Raw genomic sequence first — 20,916 nt, 5'->3', positions numbered from 1 at the left:
CTCCGCCGAGGGTCTCGTACCTCTGGCAAATTAGCAATTGCGCAGCAAACCTTATGCGTACTTGCCGTCACAACCGCCGTTCGACGGGCCATTTACGAACGTAACCTTACCGACACGCGATCCTCAGCGGGCTTCTGACCCCAACCGTCGCGGTTCTTATATGGCAGCCGGGTCGACACGCAACGTGTCGCAATGAACAACTAATATGCTCACTGCAGTATTACTTCTGTCCGCAATGCACATTAGCTGGTCAGAGGTGTCTGTTCTATTACTTGCCCCAATCAGTATACGCACGGTCACCATCTAAGAGGGCGCTCGCGGTATTCTACGGCGAACATTTTGTTCACGAGTCGCGTTAGCCAAACACGCGCTGTCCCGGCGTCAGTTGGTTAACGGACGGTCGAGAACAGTGCGCACCATGGATGATCTCGACAAGATCAAAATTACGCTGGTACGTTAGATACTTCCTATCTCGTTCAGTCAAATCAGAGATCGCTGGAACCAAAAATATGCGCCGTTAGCAATGGGTGCAAGACGATCCGACGTGAGCGACTAGACACGAGTTACCCGGGTTGTCGAGCTTATCGTCGCGGCTTCGAGATCGAAGCCGACACCAACGCAGCTTGTCGAGCACAATTGCTTCCACTCAGGAAGGTGCCATTCTCAGTCGTAATCTGAAGTGCGACGGGTTTGACATACTGGGACGGTGGAGACTGCAATTGATGCCTACTGAGCCACTGTCTCCTTCGTTACTTGCAGTCACTTGATAGTCTGCCTTTGCGCAATCTCAACTGGACTGGCAATATAATCACCCTATTCTCCAGCTCCACTCTTCCGCTGCCGTTTCGCTCTGCTACAGTTGTTAACATGATTAACCAGGTTGACGATGTGGAAATGGTGCGTCGGGGCGTGCACACACCGGGCACACTACATCTAACGACCCACCACCTCATCTTTCGGGAGGACCCTCCGTCAGGCAAAGAAGTTTGGGTGTGCTACCCAATCATGGCATACGTGGAACGTCGTCCATTTAGCGCATTCACCGGGTTTTCGGCCTTGCGGATACGATGTCGGGATTTTGCGTTTTTGTCTTTTAATTTCAAAAATGAGCGGGACTCAAAGGCAGTCTTCGAAACGCTAATGGCGCTGGCTTGCGTTCGTAAGTATTATCAAATTGAAACGAAAATCAAAAGCATGTTAACGATGGGTAGCAATCGTCGATCACTTGTATGCGTTCTATTATCATCCAGGGTCAGCCGAGCGGACGGTTAATACGTGGAATATCTACGACCCCGTTAAAGAATTTCAACGAATGGGAGTTGGCACCACAGTTAAGTCGTGGCGAATAACGACTATCAACGAGAACTATCAGTTCTGTCCTACGTACCCGCGCGTCCTAGTTGTGCCCACAGCTGTTCCGGATTCTGTTCTATCGTACGCGGCACGGTATCGTTCGAAAGCACGAATCCCGACATTATCTTACATTCACCCGCTGAACAACTGTACTATCACCAGATGTGCTCAGCCTTTGGTAGGGTTGAAGCAAAATAGGTCTGCGCAGGACGAGCGGTTCATTCACGCAATCTTCACGACAACGACAGTCCCGAATACTTATGGCGCTAGTCAGGAGAATCTAATCGTCGACGCGAGACCGACCACAAATGCGATTGCGCAGACAGCGTTAGGTGCTGGATCGGAAAATATGGAGAACTACAAGTTTGCTAGGAAAGTGTATCTTGGCATTGACAATATCCATGTAATGCGAGAATCACTAAACAAAGTATACGAAGCGCTGAAGGACAGTGATATTACGCCATTACCACCGAATCGGGAGTTACTGTACAAATCAGGCTGGCTGAAACACATTTCAACAGTTATGGAAGGTGCAATTTTGATGGGCAAGCGGATCCATTACTACCATTCGCATGTTCTAGTACATTGCTCTGATGGATGGGATCGGACAGCTCAATTATCTTCTCTTGCGCAGATATTCCTGGATCCCTACTTCCGGACCATAGATGGGTTTATCATGCTCGTTGAGAAAGAGTGGTTAGCATGCGGACACCGATTCGCAGAACGATGCGGACACTTGTCCAGTGAAAAATCATTCGTCCAGGTGTCGGACAAAGGCGGTATCAACGGCTCCCAATCCACAGCTCATCAAGCGTTCAGTAACGTAATGTCCGCTGCGAAATCAGCAGCAGAGAAGGCTAGCGCCGGAGGCGGTGGTGGGCCATCGTCGCATGGGGCGTCGCTCAAGTATACTGCGCCAATATTTCACCAATTTCTGGACTGCGTGTATCAGCTGCTACGGCAGTTTCCGGATCGGTTTGAATATCAGGAGAGGTTTTTGCGGAGAATGTTGTATCATTTATATTCATGCCAGTACGGGACGTTCCTGTATAATAATGAGCAGGAAAGGGTTGACGCAAATGTTAGTGAGCGGGCCCAGAGTGTGTGGGACTACTTTGTGGTGCGGAAAAAGGAATTCATCAATCCTCGTTATGTTCCGGATTTGGACCGCGGTGACCGCGGAGCGGACGCAGTTATTTTCCCGGATCCGAAGAACATCCGATGGTGGCATGAAGCGTTTGGACGAACCGAAGAGGAAATGAGCGTCGTCAGTCTGACTGGAATTGGTTCAACAGCGACTGCTCATGCAGCGGTTCAGTATCAGAGACGACGACAACAGCATCATCAACCGCAGTTGCAGCAACCGAGGCCGCGATCTACACCCACATCACAGGCCTACACGTACGATAGTCTTCGTGACGTGGCCAGCTCGACGCTGTCGTCCTGGGCATCGTCTATGGCTGCGTCGTCGAATGCGTGGGCAAACGCGGCCTCGCCTTATATTGCATCATCCTCAGCATATCTCTCATCTGCATACCCTGACGCATTGGAACAACCACGTGTCAGCGAACCACCATCACCATATCGACCCTCACACAAATCTGCATTGTCGCCGACCTCGTCGGTGTCCGACTCCGATGTTTCGCTGCCTGCTTCTTCTAGAGCGTCACAATCTGCGACTACAATTGATGACAGAGAGTTCGAGGATACACAAGAAAACGAAGCTATTGAGAAGCTGGCAGGAATGTCGTTAGATCCATTAGACAGCTACTCTTTAACGCATCAAGGTAACTCGGACGAGGTATACATTCCGGAGACGCAGTGAAATTTTGACGCCCGCATGCATTAATTTTCATGTATTAGTATATACGTTGTAATTCCTTTTGACCATTGTACATGTCTTGTAACTGCATATACCATCTACACATCTACTTATCTTTCTTCCCTTCGGGCTCGACAGCAGCGTCCGTCTCCCGCTGTCGCCGCTCCCGTAATTCCTGCTGCTCCCGCTCAAACTCCGCCTGCTCCCGATCATCCTGGACCTCAGCATAATACTGTCCAACCTGCAACCCCAGGACTCCTAGCAACGTAAACGCAATAATAACCTGACTGGCAGCGATAACATTAATACCCGTCTGCTCATCGACATCGCCCCAATCGCCATCCAACACGCTGAAAAAACCTCTGCGCACGTTCGTGAGGTAAATGATAAGTCCCGCCATAAACAGCACGAGCGAACCGCCGTCGAATAACTTGTTCGATTCAGACGGCTTGTACAGTTTGATGACAAAACCTAGCAATCCGAGACCGACTACCGTGTGGAAGACATGCTGGATTATAACTGGTTCTGTCGCTAGTTGTGTGTAATGCTGTTTGGCTAGGGCGAAGACTTCGGCGGTTGGGTTTGGGGTCCAGAGGGTCTTGTGGTCGTATGTCCAGTTGACAAACAGGACCCCAAGGAGGAACGACGAGGCTGAGGTCATTCAGCATTTCAATTCGAGAGTAAAGATAAGCTATTGACTTACAGCATAAGATGAGCGACGTAGAAAAACTTCGGCTCGACGTCGGCATTCTGTAGTTGTCTCGTGTCAAGGGAAGGATGATTCAAAATTTTGGTCGTGGTCTCCTGACTTATCTATATATCCTGTGACTGTTATAACCCTTATTCCACTCTTTTTCCTTTGATTATCCAAAAAAAAAAATTCGAAAGAGATCAAAAGTGGAAAGAATTATGATTAGCGACCAGGTTCAGCTGAGACTAAGAGGATAGATGTAGTAGAGGGTTGCTACGATCTCTCCCGTAATCTGAAAAGGGTTCAGAAGTATAGCGCTTGGACCTCAAGCCCCGGGCTGTGCTACACGGCACTTGACCCTAGCCCTATGCACGAGCCGCATAATACAGTCAGGCCTAGGCAATATCGCCGTCTTGCAATAACGCGCCAATACCGACTATGAGAATGAATCAGTTCTCAGGCTCAAACGTTCATTATTATTATATCTGAGCGTGAGGATTGACGGTGTACTTTCGTTGGCACCAGGTTGTTGCGGCAGCGCGACTGTATGCCGGCATTCTGCGATTGGCTCTATCCCACATATGCATTACACAATACGTCTGAATTTATTGCAATGATACAATTGAACAGGAATTTGAAACCTTGCTTATTATACTGTAGTTGCTAGTATATTTTGAGCAAGCAATGGGAGTCGCTGAGTCTATCGCAACACCGAGGTCGCATCTATCAATGTCTTGTTCCTTACTTGGCCAGATGCTTCAGATAGATTTCATCAGTCAGGCATTCTGAAAGACAGCAGTAGCGACGTGGACGCGTGACATGTAACGTGGACTTGTTGATTGCAGGCCGAGAGAGACCAGTAGAACACAGCCTCTAGGAAGCAGCATGATTTCAAGTGGAAGCTTTACAACGCGCGCTCCGATATTGGAGTATAACTTGCTCATATTCGGCTACCTAGTTGCTTGAACGCGGTGGCAGTTTGTCTGTTGTGGAAGAAGTGTTGGAACGTAGAGAATTTGTGCCGGGTATGACTATGCCCGTTTATGGCTCTTGCACACTTCTAGCTGCGCATATTAGCTCGTTCGGTGCAAGTGGCCGTCCGCGCTTTAGGCGTATGCTTTCTGTATTTGCAGGCCAGACTCGGAGAGGCATGAAAGATTATTACTGGCGCAAACATCAACGGTCCATCTAATGGATTATTGTTAGACCCTGCAGGGCCTCAGGCTTTTGATTCAGATCTCTTCGGCCGGGAATGCCAAGGCAAGCACTACCGTGTCAGAAGGTTAGTGAGGACTACCTAAAGCCTCCGCTGTCCACCATAATGACGGTGAAGATTTGGGCTCAAGAACCTCAAGATCACGCTCTGCCTTCCGCTCTATTTTGCAATATTCATTTAGCTATGGGCCATGGTTTGCATGAGAGCGGGCGTAGCTAGAATGATAGATGAGATTTTTCAAGACGAGGATGAGTTTAATCATGGGAATGTGAACGGTGACGACTCGGTCCGAGTGCTTCGTACTTTGAGTGAGAGTTGAGAGGTTTGCAGGTATTTGATGACTAAGGTATCTATCTGCAGGACAATAAGACGGACTCAGAATGTCAGGAAGGTTTTACAATTCGTAGCATTCCCATAATATCTACGTAGAATGGCTTGTCCAGTGCAATTAGCACACATGAACTGTTCAATCGGACGTACAAATCTATGTCGAAATCACGACTCATTTACGGCCGAATTGGGTGTCCTTGTTTTATTTTGCTCCAGCTCGCGTATCATGGAAGAAATGCTTACATACATCACCTGTGCTTCAAGTTCTGGTTGTTTTGATACTTTTTGGGTAACTATTAACAATCTAACAGCCGGATGGCGCGGAGAAAATGATTTGTCTTTCCACTCATTATCAATGCATAGAATTTGTATTTCTTCTGTATAACGGTAACTAGTGCAAAAAAAAACCATCAAATATAGCAAAACTAAGTGCGCTTTCGCTCCTTCAATCCCTTCTCCTCCGCCAAAATCTGCAACGCCAACCGCTTCGAAAAGAACCTGCAATGCGACAGGTTACCGCCATGGAACCAGAATCCGGGATGTCCGCTGTCTCTCCACATAGTGTTCAGTTCATTCTCCTGGTCCAATCCCCACACGTCTTTGCACCGATCCGCGACCTTGTCGCCAAAAATCTTACGGGCAGTCTCTCGCATATTCTTGTACCCGGTAGCCAAGACAACGATGTCCGCCTTCAATTCCGTGCCGTCGACAAACTTGATGCTGTTCTCAGTAAACTCTGCAATGTCGCTTCCCTGCTTAATCTTCACCCTGCCGTCAGCGATGAGGGTCGAGCAACCGACGTCAAGGTAGTAACCGCCGCCTCGACGGTAGTATTTCATCAAGAATCCGGAACCGTCGTAGCCATAGTCGAGCTTGAATCCAGCCTTCACGAGACCGTCCAGGATAGTTTTATCAAGCGCCGCAATCGTCTTGGTGAGATCCTGGTGAAGATAATGGTGGACCTTCACGGGCGTGCTGTAGAAGATCAAATCGGCCTGAGCAAGAGGAGGACCGTCCGGATCATACAATCCTTTAAATATGGTACCAAGACCGTTCTCGGACGACATCACATAAGTGGAACCCTGTCCAAGTTAGCAAAAACCGTAGCTTACAATCGGCAAGCATCACTCTTACTCGTTGGTAAATGGTGACATCAGCCCCTTGCTCGTAGAAATCGTGCGCGATGTCGTGGCCACTGTTGCAGCAACCGACGACAACCGCCTTCTGGCCCTTGAAGTCGGCGCCGGTAGTATGCTGGCTAGAGTGCACAAGTTTGCCATTAAACTTCTCTTGGCCCTTGAAATTCGGGATGTTGGGCTCGCCAGAGTGGCCAGTGGCCTGTACAATGTGGCGCGGGTGCAACTCGTGAACGGAACCGTCATTTCGAGTAACCTTGACTGTCCAGGTATTCGTCACGTCGTCGTAAACGGCGGAATCGAGACTGCTTTCGGTCCAGACATTCAATTCGAGCATCTGCAATAAAGAACGGGATTAGCACAGCATAGCACAGAGACTGCTACAGATCACTTACGCTGGCGTAGCTCTCAAAGAAATCCGCCAACTTGTCCTTAGGAGTGAACACTGGCCAGGACTCAGGGAACGGGATGTACGGCAGATGATCATAGTAGACTGGGTCATGCAACACCAAGAATTTGTATCTCTTTCTCCAGTTGTCGCCCACCCGTTGGTTGCGTTCGACAATCAAGTGGCCAATACCCATCATCTTCAAGCGCGCAGCGACAGTCAAGCCCGCCTGGCCACTACCAACTATCAAAACAACAGGGTCGGCATTGTCGGTCTCATCCTTTCGCTTTTCTGTCCAGGACTTGCGGCCCTCGTGCTGCCCGTGGTCGACACCAAGAACACGATTGCTACCGATGCGCTCCTCAAACCCACTGAGAGATTCGAGGCCGGTGTACAACGCGAACGCCTTGATCTTGTTGCTGTCGTGCACATCATGGACCAAGCGAGCGACAGCGACACCTTTGCCAATCTTCGTCTCAAAAGTCAAGAAAACTTGGATCCATTCGAGTTCCTTCTGGGGCGTAATGACGACGGGAGGGAGCGCAGTGGAGTCGATTTCGAAATTCTTGAGACCGGATGTCTCAAGATTCTTGGTGAGGAATTCGCCGATCTGGTCCTTGCCCTGGATGGTGTGAAAGTCCCACTCGAGAGAGAGCATGTCGCGCCAGAAGCCGCGTTCGATGAAGTGGCTAATAACATCGGCGACGGACTTTCTGTCCAGAGCGCGGTTGAGAGATGCGACGAAGGTTCGCGCGATTGCGTTGACATCTTCGTTCTTGAGAGACTTCGCGACAGCGTCTGAGTCGTAGAGGGTCGACGGCAAGGTCACGGTGGTGGAGAAAGAGACAGGCGGGTATTGGACGGTCGCCATTGCTGTCTGATAAGTGTGAACAGATATCAATTTGCAGTGGGAGCGAACAGCCAAAATATATGGACTGTAAAAATAGGTGCGTGCTTCATGGCACTCAGTCTAGGAAGCGGGGAAACAGAGAAGGTGAAAGTTTCGGAGACATGGGAGGTTGGCCAGAATACGATGTTGTACAGACGTCGTACATAGTTTGTGCGGGGAAGCGAGACGTGCGGCGCGGCAGGAGTGAATGCCGGAGTTGCCTCTTCCTCGCTACCGGCGACTAGACAATTAAACCTATCCGGACCAACGGATTGTTCAATAACTGTGCCAACAACCATTTTGCATTAAGCGGACCACCAGGAGGGGAGTGGCTATGCGTGGTCGTCTAATAAGCGCCACCGGAGAACTGAAGTGGGGTTTCCACCCAGTAGTCTGCCATGCCCCGACAATGGGCCATTCTGTCAACTAAAACCAAGAGTGATGTATTCATCCAGTACCTACATTAGATGATACAGTCTACCAAAACGCCAGGTAAAATAAACTTTTGCTATCCTTTCCCTCCACCCATTGCCCATTATGCCAATCAATTGATACTCCGATACTACCAACACAAGATTACCCAAAGCACTCATGCACTTTCACTCGCCTTCACGGACGTCTCCTCTCCGCCGTCGTCACGATCGTCCGGTGGAGCTATGTACCACGGGATCCGGCCCCGCGTGAAATCATTCAACACCATCTTCGCGACGCCATTCTCATCGGGTTCACCACCCTTGAGTAGCCGCCCGGACTTACGGGCCAGCATCTCCAAAAAATCTGACGCATCCTTCCACCCCGCAATATCGTACGTCTTCTCCACGTGCGACTGCTTGCACCGCGCCAAAAGCGCGGTTATGTACTGCTCCGGATTGGACACGTTCTCCACTCTAACTACGCCTCGCAACAGGATATCGGTTTCCGTGTCCTTCGTACTCGGCGGCACCACACCAGGACAATCAATAAGGTAAATACGCTTCATGAGTGTGATGTACTGCCACACCTTTGTCTCTCCCGGAATGGGCGCGACCGTGCACACCTTCTTCTGTCGAATCGTATTGATGATTGACGACTTTCCGGTGTTCGGATACCCGATGAATCCGACGGAGATCTGCTTCCGGTCAGAGTGCAGCACTGAGAATTGGCGGAGCAGCTGGATCAAGGTACCCTTGCCAAACGAATGGTTGATGGACGCGTGGAATGCCAATGTCGGATATTCCTTCGACAGCGTCTTGACCCAAGCAGCCTGCATACTGTTAGTCCAACCTATTCACCCGATAGAGTCTTCAAACGAATAACAACAGCAAGGAATAGTAGCGTATCGATGTACATTTGCTAACTAAGAGCAGTCGGCATTAGGGGCGACAGATGTTGCCCAGCCCATGCTCAACTCATGCAAAACATACTGAGTAAATCGCAGTTCAATCTCCCAAAGTTGTAACAGAATTCCCCTCATGGAACAATAAACGGCAAATGTTACTAGAACACCGACGTACAGAGGATTCTTGACTTAACAGTGGGGCCATAAAATAAACGTACAAAATCATATCAAGTGAAAAACTAAAAGTTACTTACTGCAACCCAAGTAGGGACAAGATCACACTTGTTAAGTACGAAAATAAGGTGCTTGTGCGGAGCCTCTTTTTTGATGTACTGCTCAACAGACTGACACCGAGTCCCGACAGGGTCACGAGCATCAAGAACATGAACAACAACATCGGACGAATCAATGACCTTGTACAACTCATTCCATATGCGCTTTGACTGGCCCTTTGAGAAAATAGCCTCCCGCGCCTCTTGGATCCAGTCCGTCGGAGTCTCTACCGACATCAGCGCCTCGTTTTCCAACTTCTGCTCGTACTCCTCATGGTCCTGGACCGTCTTCTCAGCAAGATCATCTAGCGATCCGGCAGCAACCTTGGGCCTCTTGCGCTGCGCCTTAGGTCCAAACGTTTGACTGAACGGCTCGGTCTCGACAACCTGCGCTTTCGGCGTCGAAATCGAAGACTCCTCTTCCAGTAACGACATCGGCAACTTATTCTGTCTCAGCAAAACCTGGTACGGATTCTTCTTTGTCGCACCCAGGGCCTCCCTGAACTGCGTCAATGTATTCTGCGCAATAACACGAGTATTCCCAAACCAACGTCGATTTGGCTCAACTCTAGCAGTCGGTAACTCTGTAGACTGAAACGACGCAGCCTTCGTAATCTCGCCCTTTGTGTTCCGCTGCGCACGTCCTTCTTTATACATATTGAGACGCTTAACCTTCGCCGTGTCCCTGTAAAAGTTCTCGCCTTTCAACTTGAGGTTACCAGGCTTATCCCGGCCCTCGCGTGAAACACGACTCCTTTCCTTCTTCGCAACTCCCATTGTAACAATTGTGCGAGAGTGAAGCAAGGATGTCGCGTCCAACCACGGGCGTGCGAGAAAAAAAACTCTTAGAGCAAGATGTCCAGGCGCAGGAGAAAAAAAAAATTTGGTCAAAATAAAACCGGGACAGAGGAAGTTTGCACAAGCCACAATTTGCGGACAATTACGACATAAATGCTACAAACGTTGTGCGGACTTGAGTACTTTAATCTTAGCTGGTTCTATGAGACCCCTACCCTATGATTGTCGGTGCTAGTCCAATTGCTATCCCTCGGATCGAAGCGACATATTCAGAGATCAGCTGCAGATATCTTCATTTTTGATTACTATCTGTTAGAATATAGTTCGAGCCATCGAACATGGCGTCGGACCGGAGTGATGATGGTTCCCCGTCCCAGGCGCCTCTGGACGAGCTGCCGCCTTTGCCACAAATTGCTCTTGCGCCAATATCAACATTCGTATTCGAGGTATGCCTATCAGATCCGCAATGCCGGGGAGAAACCCATTGATTTGACACAAATTAACAGACGAATAGGACCATGCGGCATCACAAGCTTTAATTCCTAAAGTCACCGACAAAGTCGTCGCATATAATCCCACCTACGACGAACTCTCACGTCCGTTCGTCGGTCCCGCAAATCCCAAAGGCGAGTTATCGTTGAAACGGAGAAATCTGCTTACGGGATACGCTGAAGACCAATCTTTCAACGATGCGGTTTTCAAAGTGCAGCATCGGACGTATCAGACCCTTGGGTACGCGCGAGATCCGTCTTTGCATACAAGTCAGTTTGGGCCGTATGTTGGCGACGTGGAGAAAGCCGAAATGAATCAGGGGAAAGATATTCTAGATGTTAGAGTCAGTAAGAGTGAAATTAGGGAATTGAAAGCGAAGAGACAGAAGACAGGCGACTCAAGCGTGCTGGATGGCGACAATGCGTATAAGGGCCCGTGGGCTGCGTATACTGACCCGAACGTCTCTTCTTCCGAATCAGAAGAGGAGCAAGAATTCAGCGAGGAAGAGCAACAGGAGGCCGTCACTCCACCGCAAGAGAAAGTGACAACAATAGGCTCAATGGAAAAGACTCAGTTTCATGGATCTCAGCTGTACGATTATCTTGGCCGTACATACATGCACGTTCCAAAGGATTTGGACATCAATCTCGACAAAGACGTCGGCGACCAAGAATGCTTTATTCCGAAACGACGGATACATACATGGGCAGGTCACAATAAAGGCGTTACGGCACTTCGATTCTTTCCGAGACATGGTCACTTGCTGCTATCATCCGGTGTCGACGCGAAGATTAAGCTGTGGGATTGTTATCATGACCGCGAGCTGTTGCGGTCATACTTAGGTCACACGAAAGCTGTGAAAGACATCTGGTTTACGAACGATGGTACAAAGTTTCTGTCGGCATCTTACGATACCCAGATCAAGCTATGGGACACTGAAACTGGTAAAGTCATTTCGCGGTTCTCAACTGGCAAGACTCCGAATGTAGTCCGCTGTAATCCAGACGAGGATAAACAAGATCAATTCCTGGTAGGTACTTCCGACAAGAAGATTGTGCAGTTCGATATCAATTCAGGTGCTGTTATACAAGAGTACGATCACCACCTGGGTGCGGTCAACAGCATAACATTCGTCGACGAGAACCGACGGTTTATGACTACGTCAGATGACAAGTCTATACGAGTATGGGAATGGCAGATCAACGTGCCTATTAAATTCATTGCTGATCCCCAACAACACTCGATGCCGACTGTCGCGCTTCATCCAGCCGGGAAGTACGTCGCCGCGCAAAGTCTCGACAACCAAATCCTTGTCTTTGGCGCAACAGACAGGTTTAGACAGAATCGCAAGAAAGTTTTCAGAGGCAACAATTGTGCAGGTTATGCAATCGGTCTTGATTTCTCTCCGGACGGCCAGTTCCTGATGTCCGGAGATTCTGGTGGCTACGCGTGCTTCTGGGACTGGAAGACCACGCAAATGAAGAGCAAGTTCAAGGCGCATGAGAAAGCATTGACATGTATTGCGGCCCATCCGCAGGAAACGAGTAAAGTTGCGACGGGTGGTTTAGACTCTAAAATTCATTACTGGGATTAATACAGGTCGAAAGTGTATAATATGCAAATATAAAATATTCTTCTCGTATGATTTGTTCTATATTACACAACTCTACGCTACACTTATGCTAATGACAAAATAAGTGCAGAATCGAGTCTACTTATGCTCCTGACCATATATCCAGTCGTTCAAGCCGTGCTTGTTTCGCGCAATTTCGACAGCCAAAAACTGCATCCGTGGGACTATATTCCTAATTAGCAACGGCACAAATTACTGTGGTACACAACAGCATACCGAAGATAGTAGTCTTCTCTTCGTACTCGTCCTTCGATCCAGTTCTCAAAAGCGTTCCAAAGTTGAAATCGTGAACCTACAGCAGCGTTAGTTGCGCAATTTCTATAACAACGACATCACATGCGAATACATGGCCACATACGGTCTTTTCATAAGTATTCATGAACTTGCGCCACCGGTCTTTTCCTTTTGGCGATTTCATATCATCTTCGTTAATCTCGGCTACAGCATCTGCTGAGTCATACTCAGGAAAATCTTTAATAAAATGCTCATAGATCTCGTCGTCCAATCTGCAACTATTAGTCTCCGCTACTCACCGCAGATACACAGACAGAGCTCGTATACAAATACATACCTCGTCAATCGCAAAGTGGAACCCTTCACTTTTTCAAGTAAATTCCAATATGTCTCTAGCACCATGTCAGCTTCCAAGTCGTATGTACCCCAATGCCGCCGCTGTATCTTACGTGCTTGCATAACCGCTTTCACAGCAAACTGTTTCTCAATCTATTCCTCAATTAGCTCAGATCTCTATACAGAAGCTACTCGCACCCGGTTCAGCTCCGTGCATGATGATGGTCAGTAAAGCTCACATCTTCAAGATTATCCGCATTTTCGGCATCAAATGTCTTTGGGGCAGACATAGTGTATATTATCGACTCAGTCTCCTAATAATCAAGTGTGGCAAAGATAATTTGCTTCGACACAGATCAATAGAGACCTAGTACATCAAATCTTCGACTTGGTCCAACCCTTACCCAAAGCTTTGGGCCGGATACGTGGTGCCATGTCCCTGTGTATTAGTATTTGGTGTTGGAGGTCGAATGCACTGAGTAAACTAGCGCCGCTACTAGATTTTATTCTAGGGTAGACAATGGATTTCAATATATTATGCTACTAGCAATTTATCTCTCATCCAATGGACAGCGCCATAATTCGTGGCCGTCCTCAAAAGCGCCTGTGAAGAAACAGACCCATCGTAAGTGGCATTAATTATCCAGCTTCTTAATGTGTGACAATGGCTATACAATACCAACGTCATGATGGCAAAGACCCTTATGTCATTATCGACGTACTTAACGATCACTACCATCATTATACAAATCTGAGCATTATGTCAGTGTCCAGTAGTGATAACGCACATTTGACATTATTGGCGCAAAATTCCACAGCGCGTGCTATTGTTTACAATGGCGATGAGAACTATACCACCTCCAATTGCTTATGAATCAGCTTCTCATTGATCCACAACAGGATTCTGGTATTCGAATTGATGTAATAATAATGGATTTGGCTTTTGACAAGCTAATCGTGCCTTCTGACCCTGCGTCAAAGAGGACGAACCATGGTGTATGGTCGGCTCGACATATACACCACCAGTGGGAAATAAACCTGAATGCATATAATAGTGTCTTCGTGAGAATATGTGCCAGGTGTGCCTCAGTAGGAAGTTTTTGATATCTGATTCACTCGTTTTTGACAAGAGTCATGCAACTCGGAAGACCGAGAAGGAGCGAGCCTCAACGCGCGCCACAGCAATTACGAAGTAAATGTGTGGCGGCTCTTAAAGTGCAGGTTGCTGCACAGGATGTGGACCATCCACACGATCGTCGTTCCTGTGTAGATATTTGTCTACTGTCCGATCTACTGTCATGCAACGCACCAGAATATTCCGCGCACCATTGACATCGCGGTCGCACTCAAAGCGACATTCTTTGCAAGAGTACTTTTTACTACCCCCAACGTCGTTGCGTTTTCCGCATCTTCCGCATGTCTTACTGGTGTATTCTTCAGAGACCAAAACGACTTTGCACGATTTATATTCTCGCGCTTTGTCGAGAAGTCGTTGTTGGAATCTGTAATGCGACCAAGTGGCCATAGCTCGTGCTGTCTTTGACCTGATCCGCCGCTGTCCACCCTTGCGCATCACCATTTGTTGAACTGGGAAGCTTGGTAGGATGACAAGGTTGAATGTTGTGCACAAATACTTTGCAATGCGACAGTGCATATCGCTGACCAAGTTTTGTATCCGACGTCTTAGTTTCCCTGCAGCTTTTTTCATGCGCCACCTCTTTGCACGGGAAATGTCTTTCACGGAATATTTGCTGTGCAGCTCGTCCAGCCAGTGACAAAGCCTATAGATATGGCCAATGTCATTTTTGCCGAGCTCGATCGCTTCGCCGTCCGGGCTATAGCCTGTCAAGAATGTTCGCACGCCTGGGTCGAGAGATATTAATCGACCAGAAGACGGCCCGTCGAGAACCCGCAAAGGCATTGGTACGCAAAGGTAGTAGTGACCGGTAGTCCTTTGGTAGACAAGCCTGCTGTCGTAATTCAGGTCGTGTGGGAGTGGTTCAGCGCTTTTCATTTTGCGAAGAAACGCGTACTTCCCCTTCACTCTGGACCAGTGCTGATGATGTATCACAATGCTCTCCTGGCGAGACTTTCTGCGAGATCGGTGCTTAATCTTGAACACCTTCTTGTCATTTGTGTACCTGGCATGTGCGGAATCATATGCCTTGAGAAGGTCTTGCATGGCGGCTTTCCTAATGTCGTATGGGGTTTCCAACACCCACTGTTTGCCCATGTTGTCAATTGCATCCTTGTTAAGGAACGCCGCTCTTAGGTCCTTCTCGTTTTTTGCAACCTCCTTCTTTTCCACGGCATCCAAACATCGGTTGTATGTCCAGCGTGCGGTGCCGAACCAGTTTCGAAGGATCGCTTTCTGCTCTGTGGTTGGATATAGCCTGAAACGTCTGGCCTTCTCTGCTTGTTCTTTCTCTGTTTGTTCTTTCTCTCTCTTTCTTCGTTTTGCTGCTCTTTCTTTCTTATCGTCTGTCGCGCATTCCGCAGTTGATGCCAATAGACAATCAGTGATTGGCTGGTCGGATGCAGACCGTTTTACACAGGTTCCCCAGCCTTCAGTTACGAGTTCGCCAGTCCATTCGCGTTCGATCAGATTCAGAGAAGGCAACCACAGTGTGCGACTGATTCGAGCGGAATCTTCATTCCAAAATGGCTTGGGAACAATTTTCATATTCGGAGTATTCTGTTCGCCGACTGCAACGCAAGGGCGAGGAGGAGCTTGAGGCTTATCTATAGAGCAAGTAAGTTATTTGAATGCTAAATCAGTGGTCCGGATACTTCAACTTACCCATTCCGCAAGCGGTCTCCATGTCAAGCTGTCAGAAAAAAGACAGTAGTGGTGCCAGCAGGGGAGATGTGTATATAGTTGCTGTTCAGCGGCGAATGGCAGCAGAGACAGAAGGGACCGAAGGGGGATATATAAATTAGATGAGAGGCACAGGTACCGGAAATATGAGTGCTTGCCTAGTGCCAGATTTTCGCGAGGGATTTTTTTACTGCTGGGCTCGTGTCACCCAGCGTTTTCTTTCTACCTTTATTCGATGATCTCGCAATCTGTACTACCTTACGCTACAGGCGTGAATCGCAGCCCAATTATAGTATCTGTTAAGAAGATCACTACTCTATCATTACGAGGATTTAGAGTGCAAGCTAAGACTGCTACTCAAGTTCGCGTAACATTCAGCCAGCCATAGCTACACAAGTACACATTATATTGAGTAACCAGATTTCCTACCCTACGCCGATACAAAGAAAACATTCCAAACACTACCACAATGCTATCCCCTCAGCGCCCATCTATATTTGATTAATTGCACTCGGCCGCGACAGCACTGCCCCAGATACTGTCTGTCCTCCGTAACCGCCAAGACTAACTTCTTCCCTCGTCTGCGACCGAGTAGATTGAGGAACTCCTGCACGCGGACTCTAAACCCGGAATACTTTTCCATCACGGACCCCATGACGGCAACCGCGATGTCGTCTTCGTCGCCGTCCGTACGCGGCAAGATACCCTCCCCAAACATCGATAACTCCGTATTCAAAATACATTCTGCAAAGCCCGGGATTACACCTTGACAATTTCTCCTCGTCAATACACGATATCGGAACTTTAACCGACGCGTTGACACCCGTGCCGACGATGACCCCGATCTTACACCGGCGATCTGTGTGCATGTGGGATAGAAGTGTAGCAACGGAATCGTTGACGACGGCGCGCGGTCTGTCTGATTGAGTGTGCGACCCAGTCCCAATCAAGTGGAGCCGCATCGGTAGCAAGTCCGCCCAACCAACTTTAACGAATCTGGTCCGCGACCTCCATCCAACAACTCGCTTCTCATTAACCACATAGAATTGTTAATTTATTTCCGTTGCCTGCAACGTGCTTCTGCATACCAACACCACAATGGCCGTAGATTTCCGTCGCATCGATATCGACGCTTTAGACCCGGAGAATAGCGTCGAGCCTGAAGACCTCATCCCGCCAAGCATAGCCAATCTTCCGCCTCTCAGCGTCCCCGAAATCCAATCGATCGGTCAATCGATCCGTGGCTCGTTGTCGCGGGGGGATCATTATGGTGCGTTGCAGGCTGCGTTGGATCAGCCGCCGTATACGAGCAGTGAGGAGATTAAAGTACGTGCTTGCGTTCAACCTTTTCTGATTGTGGGCGGTGCTAATGCGATGATAGAACATTCATTTGGCTACTGTTTTGGAAATCTTGTCAACTATAAAGTCGAGTGACATGAGCCGGGTCGTCGAGAATTTGTCCTCGGAGCAGAGGGATACGCTTATAAAGTACCTGTACAAAGGGATGAGCGTGCCCGAGTCGCATGGAATTTCGGGAGTCTTGCTTGCTTGGTTTGAGAAGGTATGGAGTGTCCGGTAGTGAGTGGTAACGTAGCCAACTGACTAACGAGTTAGGTTACTGAGGTCGCTGGCCTGGGAGGCATTGTTCGACACTTGTCCGATAGACGAACAGTCTAATAACCGAAGGGATATGATTTGTGGATACGAAGTGTATGAATCGATTTGGCGTGGCGTGTGGATATGTACATGTGTACAATAGCATTAAATAGGAAGATGCCTACGTATTCCGATTTCTCACATGACCTTGTCTTAAAGGCGATGCACAAATTCATAGCGTTGATTGCAATGCGCATACGTGAATCGAATAACCCAACTCGAATAAATGCACGATATGATATTTACAAATCAAATTTCAATGTCACTCAGGACTTTTAACCCGTCAACTTCTTTCACGCGCAAACCGTGTGCTTGCTGTTCTCGTTTCAATGCGTGAATACCCAACGTTACTTTCCAGCGCTCGTCTTCCGGAAACAGATAGACAATTTGTAGTGGGGGATTAGTTTGTGTCGTCACTCGCATTACTGAGTGACTCGTTACGTCGTGCTATACCTGGTTACATTCAAGCCGGTCGTTATAATACTTCTCGGACTTACCTCTATCAACGACAGCATCCACGGCTTCAGTTCGCCGCCTCTAGATCCAGTCTCGTCATTAAGGAGCAGCCCCTCAAGAGTGATTTTCAATGCCAACCCCTTTCCATTAAGTTTCGTCCATGGCGAATTGATATCCGGCCTAACGTACGCCGCCACCAGCGGGATCTTATTCGGATCTCGAGTTGCGGATGCTAATACTGTCGGGCTAGACCCATTGCTCGACCGTATTCCTGACTTCGATTCCGAAGATCCGTCCTTTTCCGTTGACTTGCTCGAACTTCCACTAGACAGTGATTTCCCGTGGCTCCGATAAGTCTTAGCGCTATCCGTGTCTTTACCGTCCTCGTCATACGGTTTGAATGAAAAACTGTTGCTGGAAGATCCCTTTACTGTTTTCTTCGGCGATCTGGACCTCATCCGAGGACTTGACGTAGAAGCTGCTGCAGGTTTCTTTGTCGCGGCAGAGAAAGTGGATGACGTCGACGGACTGACTGGTCTTGTTGGCGATGAGTCCTTGCAGTGTTGATGAACGAACGGATATGGCCGAGCGGCAAACTCTGACGAAGGTGACAATGCCGTGACTTTTTGCTTATCATCAGTCGTAGTCGAAGTCGCGATATGCTGTCGGACAGATTTGATCGCTGTGCCGGCGTGACTAAGGAAATCGGTGTCCTTGTCGATGAGAATTTTGTAAGTCGCGAAACATATGACCAAGATCGCTGTCCATGCCAGCAGCACTGCGAGGATGTCGAAGAGGCGGACGATGAGAGCGCGAAGGTATGACGATGGTGCGGGGAAAATACTCGAAAGGACGAATCCCGCCGTCATACCTACAGCGAACGACCCGAACTGCATTCGGGGCTGTGAAGGTTCTGAGTCAGCTGATTCTGCCATGCTGTGAAGGTCGCTCTAATAGAAAGTCATAGCTTAAGCTCTGCAAGACATTAATGGTTTCTCTTGCCACGGATTATAGCTATTTACCCGGTTAAACAAGGAGATAGAGACAAACTGAAATCTCAGTGGTGACACCCTTCATGAGGTCCCCCTGCCTTTTACAACTCCTGGGAAATTCTGTCAGCAATAGCTACAATTCACTATGTAGCACACTTGACAGACTGTTACTCGCATACATTGCGTCAAGCTCACTGAGCCAAAGGATAAAACCTAAACCATCGATAAGGTTTAAAGGATTTGGTCCAGCATCGGCAAGTTGTAAACAACTCAGTCTAAGTCGCTCATTAAACCGTGCTTTAGGCTTATATGCACCATTCCTTTATCGATATGTATTTCGTTGCTACGGTAACCAGGGGTGTCAAGGTGACCCGGGCCTGATTCTTTTTTTTAATGGCCCTCCCATTTAAATTCGAAAAAAAAAGAATCACCGCTTCTAATGGTACTCCCATTAAACCCAAAAAGAATCACCCCTTCTAATGGTACTCCCATTATACCCAAAAAGAATTAGCCCTTCTAATGGTACTCCCATTATACACAAAAAGAACCGAGTAACGTTAAATGGAGCTCCCATTTTACTAGCGTAAATGGAGTTCAAATGGAGGTCAGCCTTTTCCTATACAAAAAGCTAATGGAGGTCTGACCTCCATTTGAACTCCATTTACGCTAGTGAAACCTACCGAAACACACACCCTTCTGACCACTCCTCACAGTAGCACGCCTCTACAATGCGCTCCCAACAGGAGATCAGCAGGGATCGGCACGGATACACGGGATAATGGATATATCCGCGGATATCCGTCAAAAATACGGATACGGATACGGATACGGATAAAGCAATCGTGATTAGTCATGATATCCGCGGATAAGACACATAAATGAAGTTATCAAGCAAATTATTACCGAGGGAGGTATTGAATTTTTCGGCTGTGTCGGGAATAGATAGTCATAAGGAACAACCAAGGTTTACGCAGTAGCTTTGCGAGGAACGTAGTAATGTCGTTCAGCGCCGCTTCTGAGCCACACTACTCACACTACCCTAACCCTGAATATGGAAACCGTAACAATAACAACAGCTTGTATGTCTGAATATAAACCGATCCATTACGTATATTAGACCAGCTCATTTGCACTTTGCAGAGCAAGATGAGCCGGGTTCATATGCATGGATCGCCGGATCGATCTTAACGCTTATACGACGGTCTTATTGACTCATAAGCTCAAGAAGTCGTTTTTAGCCCAGTTGAACGGTATATTTCATATTAGTGATGGTTGTAATATCTTTCATTCATATTTTGCCATTCCTAGGTGGATATCCGTTGATATGACGGATACGGATACGGATAGGGATAACGATATGTTACCTGGATACGGATACGGATATGGATAACGAAAATTCTTATCCGTGCCGATCCCTAGAGATCAGAGGGAGAAAATTATTAGCCTGTAAATCCTTTATTATAAATTACTGGAGTCGCGTTACGCGGTTGTAGGGTCGTCCCAAATTATTTTCTTTTAACGCGTAAATTTCGTGTCTGATCCGAGTCACGTGCGGATTCAAATGGGAGCTCTATTTAGGTGTAAATGGAGCTCCCAAATAAAGTGTCCTCTGACGCGAATCTAAATGGGACCTCCATTAGAAGGAAATAATGGCCCCACCCTAAATGGAGCTCCCATTTAGAAAAAGTAAATGGAAGGACCATTTAAAGAAAGAATCAGGCCCTAAGGAATCCACAAGCATTCCTGCATGGCCTGCAGAAGGAATAAGGGTGGATCTTTACCATCTATGTCGCGGGTGATTCCGATTTTCGGTATCCGACATTCAACAAGAAAGGCCTCTCCTTCTTCAGCTTTCAACAGAAGTTTCACAGTCACTGTTTGGCTTCACTAAATCCGTTACAATTCCAAGCAAAACTCGTGCAATGATCAACACTGTATTGAGTTCTAAACCATTATTCGCAGACATAGCCGACACAATGAAATCGGCATATCTAACTCGTATCGATGACAAGTCACGGTGCGCGAAATGCGACGGAGAGATATTTATATGATTATTGTCGACAACGGTAGCATGTTTTAGGCCTAT

General features: G+C 47.9%; 9 protein-coding genes across 9 annotated transcripts; 3 read left to right on the top strand and 6 right to left on the bottom strand.

Annotated features, from left to right (window-relative positions):
• Positions 1-538: 538 nt before the first annotated feature.
• POJ06DRAFT_143255 (protein-tyrosine phosphatase-like protein) lies at positions 539-3,230 on the top strand. The gene is made up of 2 exons (XM_056184557.1): positions 539-1,159; positions 1,212-3,230. Exons 1-2 carry the CDS (start codon positions 868-870, stop codon positions 3,176-3,178), a joined length of 2,259 nt encoding a protein of 752 aa, XP_056042296.1. The 5' UTR covers positions 539-867; the 3' UTR covers positions 3,179-3,230.
• On the bottom strand, positions 3,202-4,143 carry POJ06DRAFT_258159 (Shr3 amino acid permease chaperone). The gene is made up of 2 exons (XM_056188235.1): positions 3,879-4,143; positions 3,202-3,826 (listed from the first exon to the last, which is right to left on the bottom strand). Exons 1-2 carry the CDS (start codon positions 3,922-3,924, stop codon positions 3,282-3,284), a joined length of 591 nt encoding a protein of 196 aa, XP_056042295.1. The 5' UTR covers positions 3,925-4,143; the 3' UTR covers positions 3,202-3,281.
• A 1,604-nt stretch (positions 4,144-5,747) lies between these two features.
• On the bottom strand, positions 5,748-8,110 carry POJ06DRAFT_143248 (uncharacterized protein). Its single transcript, XM_056184556.1, has 3 exons — positions 6,944-8,110; positions 6,547-6,885; positions 5,748-6,494 (listed from the first exon to the last, which is right to left on the bottom strand). The coding sequence occupies exons 1-3, from the start codon at positions 7,805-7,807 to the stop codon at positions 5,838-5,840; spliced, it is 1,860 nt and encodes a 619-aa protein (XP_056042294.1). The 5' UTR covers positions 7,808-8,110; the 3' UTR covers positions 5,748-5,837.
• A 304-nt stretch (positions 8,111-8,414) lies between these two features.
• Positions 8,415-10,192, bottom strand: POJ06DRAFT_269916 (NUC091 domain-containing protein; the record flags this gene model as incomplete). The annotated part of the gene is made up of 2 exons (XM_056189407.1): positions 8,415-9,068; positions 9,398-10,192. 2 exons carry the CDS (start codon positions 10,190-10,192, stop codon positions 8,415-8,417), a joined length of 1,449 nt encoding a protein of 482 aa, XP_056042293.1.
• Positions 10,193-10,447: 255 nt separating this feature from the next.
• On the top strand, positions 10,448-12,326 carry POJ06DRAFT_258154 (WD40-repeat-containing domain protein). The gene is made up of 2 exons (XM_056188234.1): positions 10,448-10,659; positions 10,728-12,326. Exons 1-2 carry the CDS (start codon positions 10,552-10,554, stop codon positions 12,297-12,299), a joined length of 1,680 nt encoding a protein of 559 aa, XP_056042292.1. The 5' UTR covers positions 10,448-10,551; the 3' UTR covers positions 12,300-12,326.
• POJ06DRAFT_258152 (putative polysaccharide biosynthesis protein) lies at positions 12,327-13,329 on the bottom strand. The gene is made up of 6 exons (XM_056188233.1): positions 13,148-13,329; positions 13,022-13,061; positions 12,910-12,964; positions 12,697-12,844; positions 12,555-12,630; positions 12,327-12,502 (listed from the first exon to the last, which is right to left on the bottom strand). The coding sequence occupies exons 1-6, from the start codon at positions 13,196-13,198 to the stop codon at positions 12,417-12,419; spliced, it is 456 nt and encodes a 151-aa protein (XP_056042291.1). The 5' UTR covers positions 13,199-13,329; the 3' UTR covers positions 12,327-12,416.
• Positions 13,330-14,074: 745 nt separating this feature from the next.
• On the bottom strand, positions 14,075-16,688 carry POJ06DRAFT_296584 (putative transposase DNA-binding domain-containing protein; the record flags this gene model as incomplete). Its single annotated transcript, XM_056190554.1, has 4 exons — positions 14,075-14,170; positions 14,218-15,573; positions 16,266-16,330; positions 16,577-16,688. 4 exons carry the CDS (start codon positions 16,686-16,688, stop codon positions 14,075-14,077), a joined length of 1,629 nt encoding a protein of 542 aa, XP_056042290.1.
• Positions 16,680-17,611, top strand: POJ06DRAFT_143193 (actin-related protein 2/3 complex subunit 5). The gene is made up of 3 exons (XM_056184554.1): positions 16,680-17,052; positions 17,108-17,287; positions 17,341-17,611. The coding sequence occupies exons 1-3, from the start codon at positions 16,825-16,827 to the stop codon at positions 17,401-17,403; spliced, it is 471 nt and encodes a 156-aa protein (XP_056042289.1). The 5' UTR covers positions 16,680-16,824; the 3' UTR covers positions 17,404-17,611.
• On the bottom strand, positions 17,612-18,996 carry POJ06DRAFT_143194 (uncharacterized protein). Its single transcript, XM_056184555.1, has one exon. The coding sequence runs from the start codon at positions 18,771-18,773 to the stop codon at positions 17,820-17,822; it is 954 nt and encodes a 317-aa protein (XP_056042288.1). The 5' UTR covers positions 18,774-18,996; the 3' UTR covers positions 17,612-17,819.
• Positions 18,997-20,916: the final 1,920 nt, after the last annotated feature.

Source organism: Lipomyces tetrasporus (genome assembly GCF_029532465.1).
Source record: "Lipomyces tetrasporus strain NRRL Y-64009 chromosome Unknown POJ06scaffold_8, whole genome shotgun sequence".
NCBI lineage: Eukaryota > Fungi > Ascomycota > Lipomycetes > Lipomycetales > Lipomycetaceae > Lipomyces > Lipomyces tetrasporus.
The sequence above is the reverse complement of the archived record's forward strand: the minus strand, read 5'-3'. Positions and strand labels throughout refer to the sequence as shown.

Bases quoted from the DNA above. Each gene is read 5' to 3' on its own strand.
- POJ06DRAFT_143193 (XM_056184554.1), top strand. From the start codon at position 16,825: ATGGCCGTAGATTTCCGTCGCATCGATATCGACGCTTTAGACCCGGAG. The intron at 17,053-17,107 runs GTACGTGCTTGC...ATGCGATGATAG, and splicing joins CGAGCAGTGAGGAGATTAAA to AACATTCATTTGGCTACTGT. The intron at 17,288-17,340 runs GTATGGAGTGTC...CTAACGAGTTAG, and splicing joins TGCTTGCTTGGTTTGAGAAG to GTTACTGAGGTCGCTGGCCT.
- POJ06DRAFT_258154 (XM_056188234.1), top strand. From the start codon at position 10,552: ATGGCGTCGGACCGGAGTGATGATGGTTCCCCGTCCCAGGCGCCTCTG. The intron at 10,660-10,727 runs GTATGCCTATCA...ACAGACGAATAG, and splicing joins TATCAACATTCGTATTCGAG to GACCATGCGGCATCACAAGC.
- POJ06DRAFT_258152 (XM_056188233.1), bottom strand. From the start codon at position 13,198: ATGTCTGCCCCAAAGACATTTGATGCCGAAAATGCGGATAATCTTGAA. The intron at 12,631-12,696 runs GTATGTGGCCAT...ACGCTGCTGTAG, and splicing joins TGAATACTTATGAAAAGACC to GTTCACGATTTCAACTTTGG. The intron at 12,503-12,554 runs GTATGCTGTTGT...TTAGGAATATAG, and splicing joins AGAGAAGACTACTATCTTCG to TCCCACGGATGCAGTTTTTG.
- POJ06DRAFT_143255 (XM_056184557.1), top strand. From the start codon at position 868: ATGATTAACCAGGTTGACGATGTGGAAATGGTGCGTCGGGGCGTGCAC. The intron at 1,160-1,211 runs GTAAGTATTATC...AACGATGGGTAG, and splicing joins AATGGCGCTGGCTTGCGTTC to CAATCGTCGATCACTTGTAT.
- POJ06DRAFT_143248 (XM_056184556.1), bottom strand. From the start codon at position 7,807: ATGGCGACCGTCCAATACCCGCCTGTCTCTTTCTCCACCACCGTGACC. The intron at 6,886-6,943 runs GTAAGTGATCTG...TCTTTATTGCAG, and splicing joins TCTTTGAGAGCTACGCCAGC to ATGCTCGAATTGAATGTCTG. The intron at 6,495-6,546 runs GTAAGAGTGATG...TAACTTGGACAG, and splicing joins ATGTCACCATTTACCAACGA to GGTTCCACTTATGTGATGTC.
- POJ06DRAFT_258159 (XM_056188235.1), bottom strand. From the start codon at position 3,924: ATGCCGACGTCGAGCCGAAGTTTTTCTACGTCGCTCATCTTATGCT. The intron at 3,827-3,878 runs GTAAGTCAATAG...GAATGACCTCAG, and splicing joins TACGTCGCTCATCTTATGCT to CCTCGTCGTTCCTCCTTGGG.
- POJ06DRAFT_143194 (XM_056184555.1), bottom strand. From the start codon at position 18,773: ATGGCAGAATCAGCTGACTCAGAACCTTCACAGCCCCGAATGCAGTTC.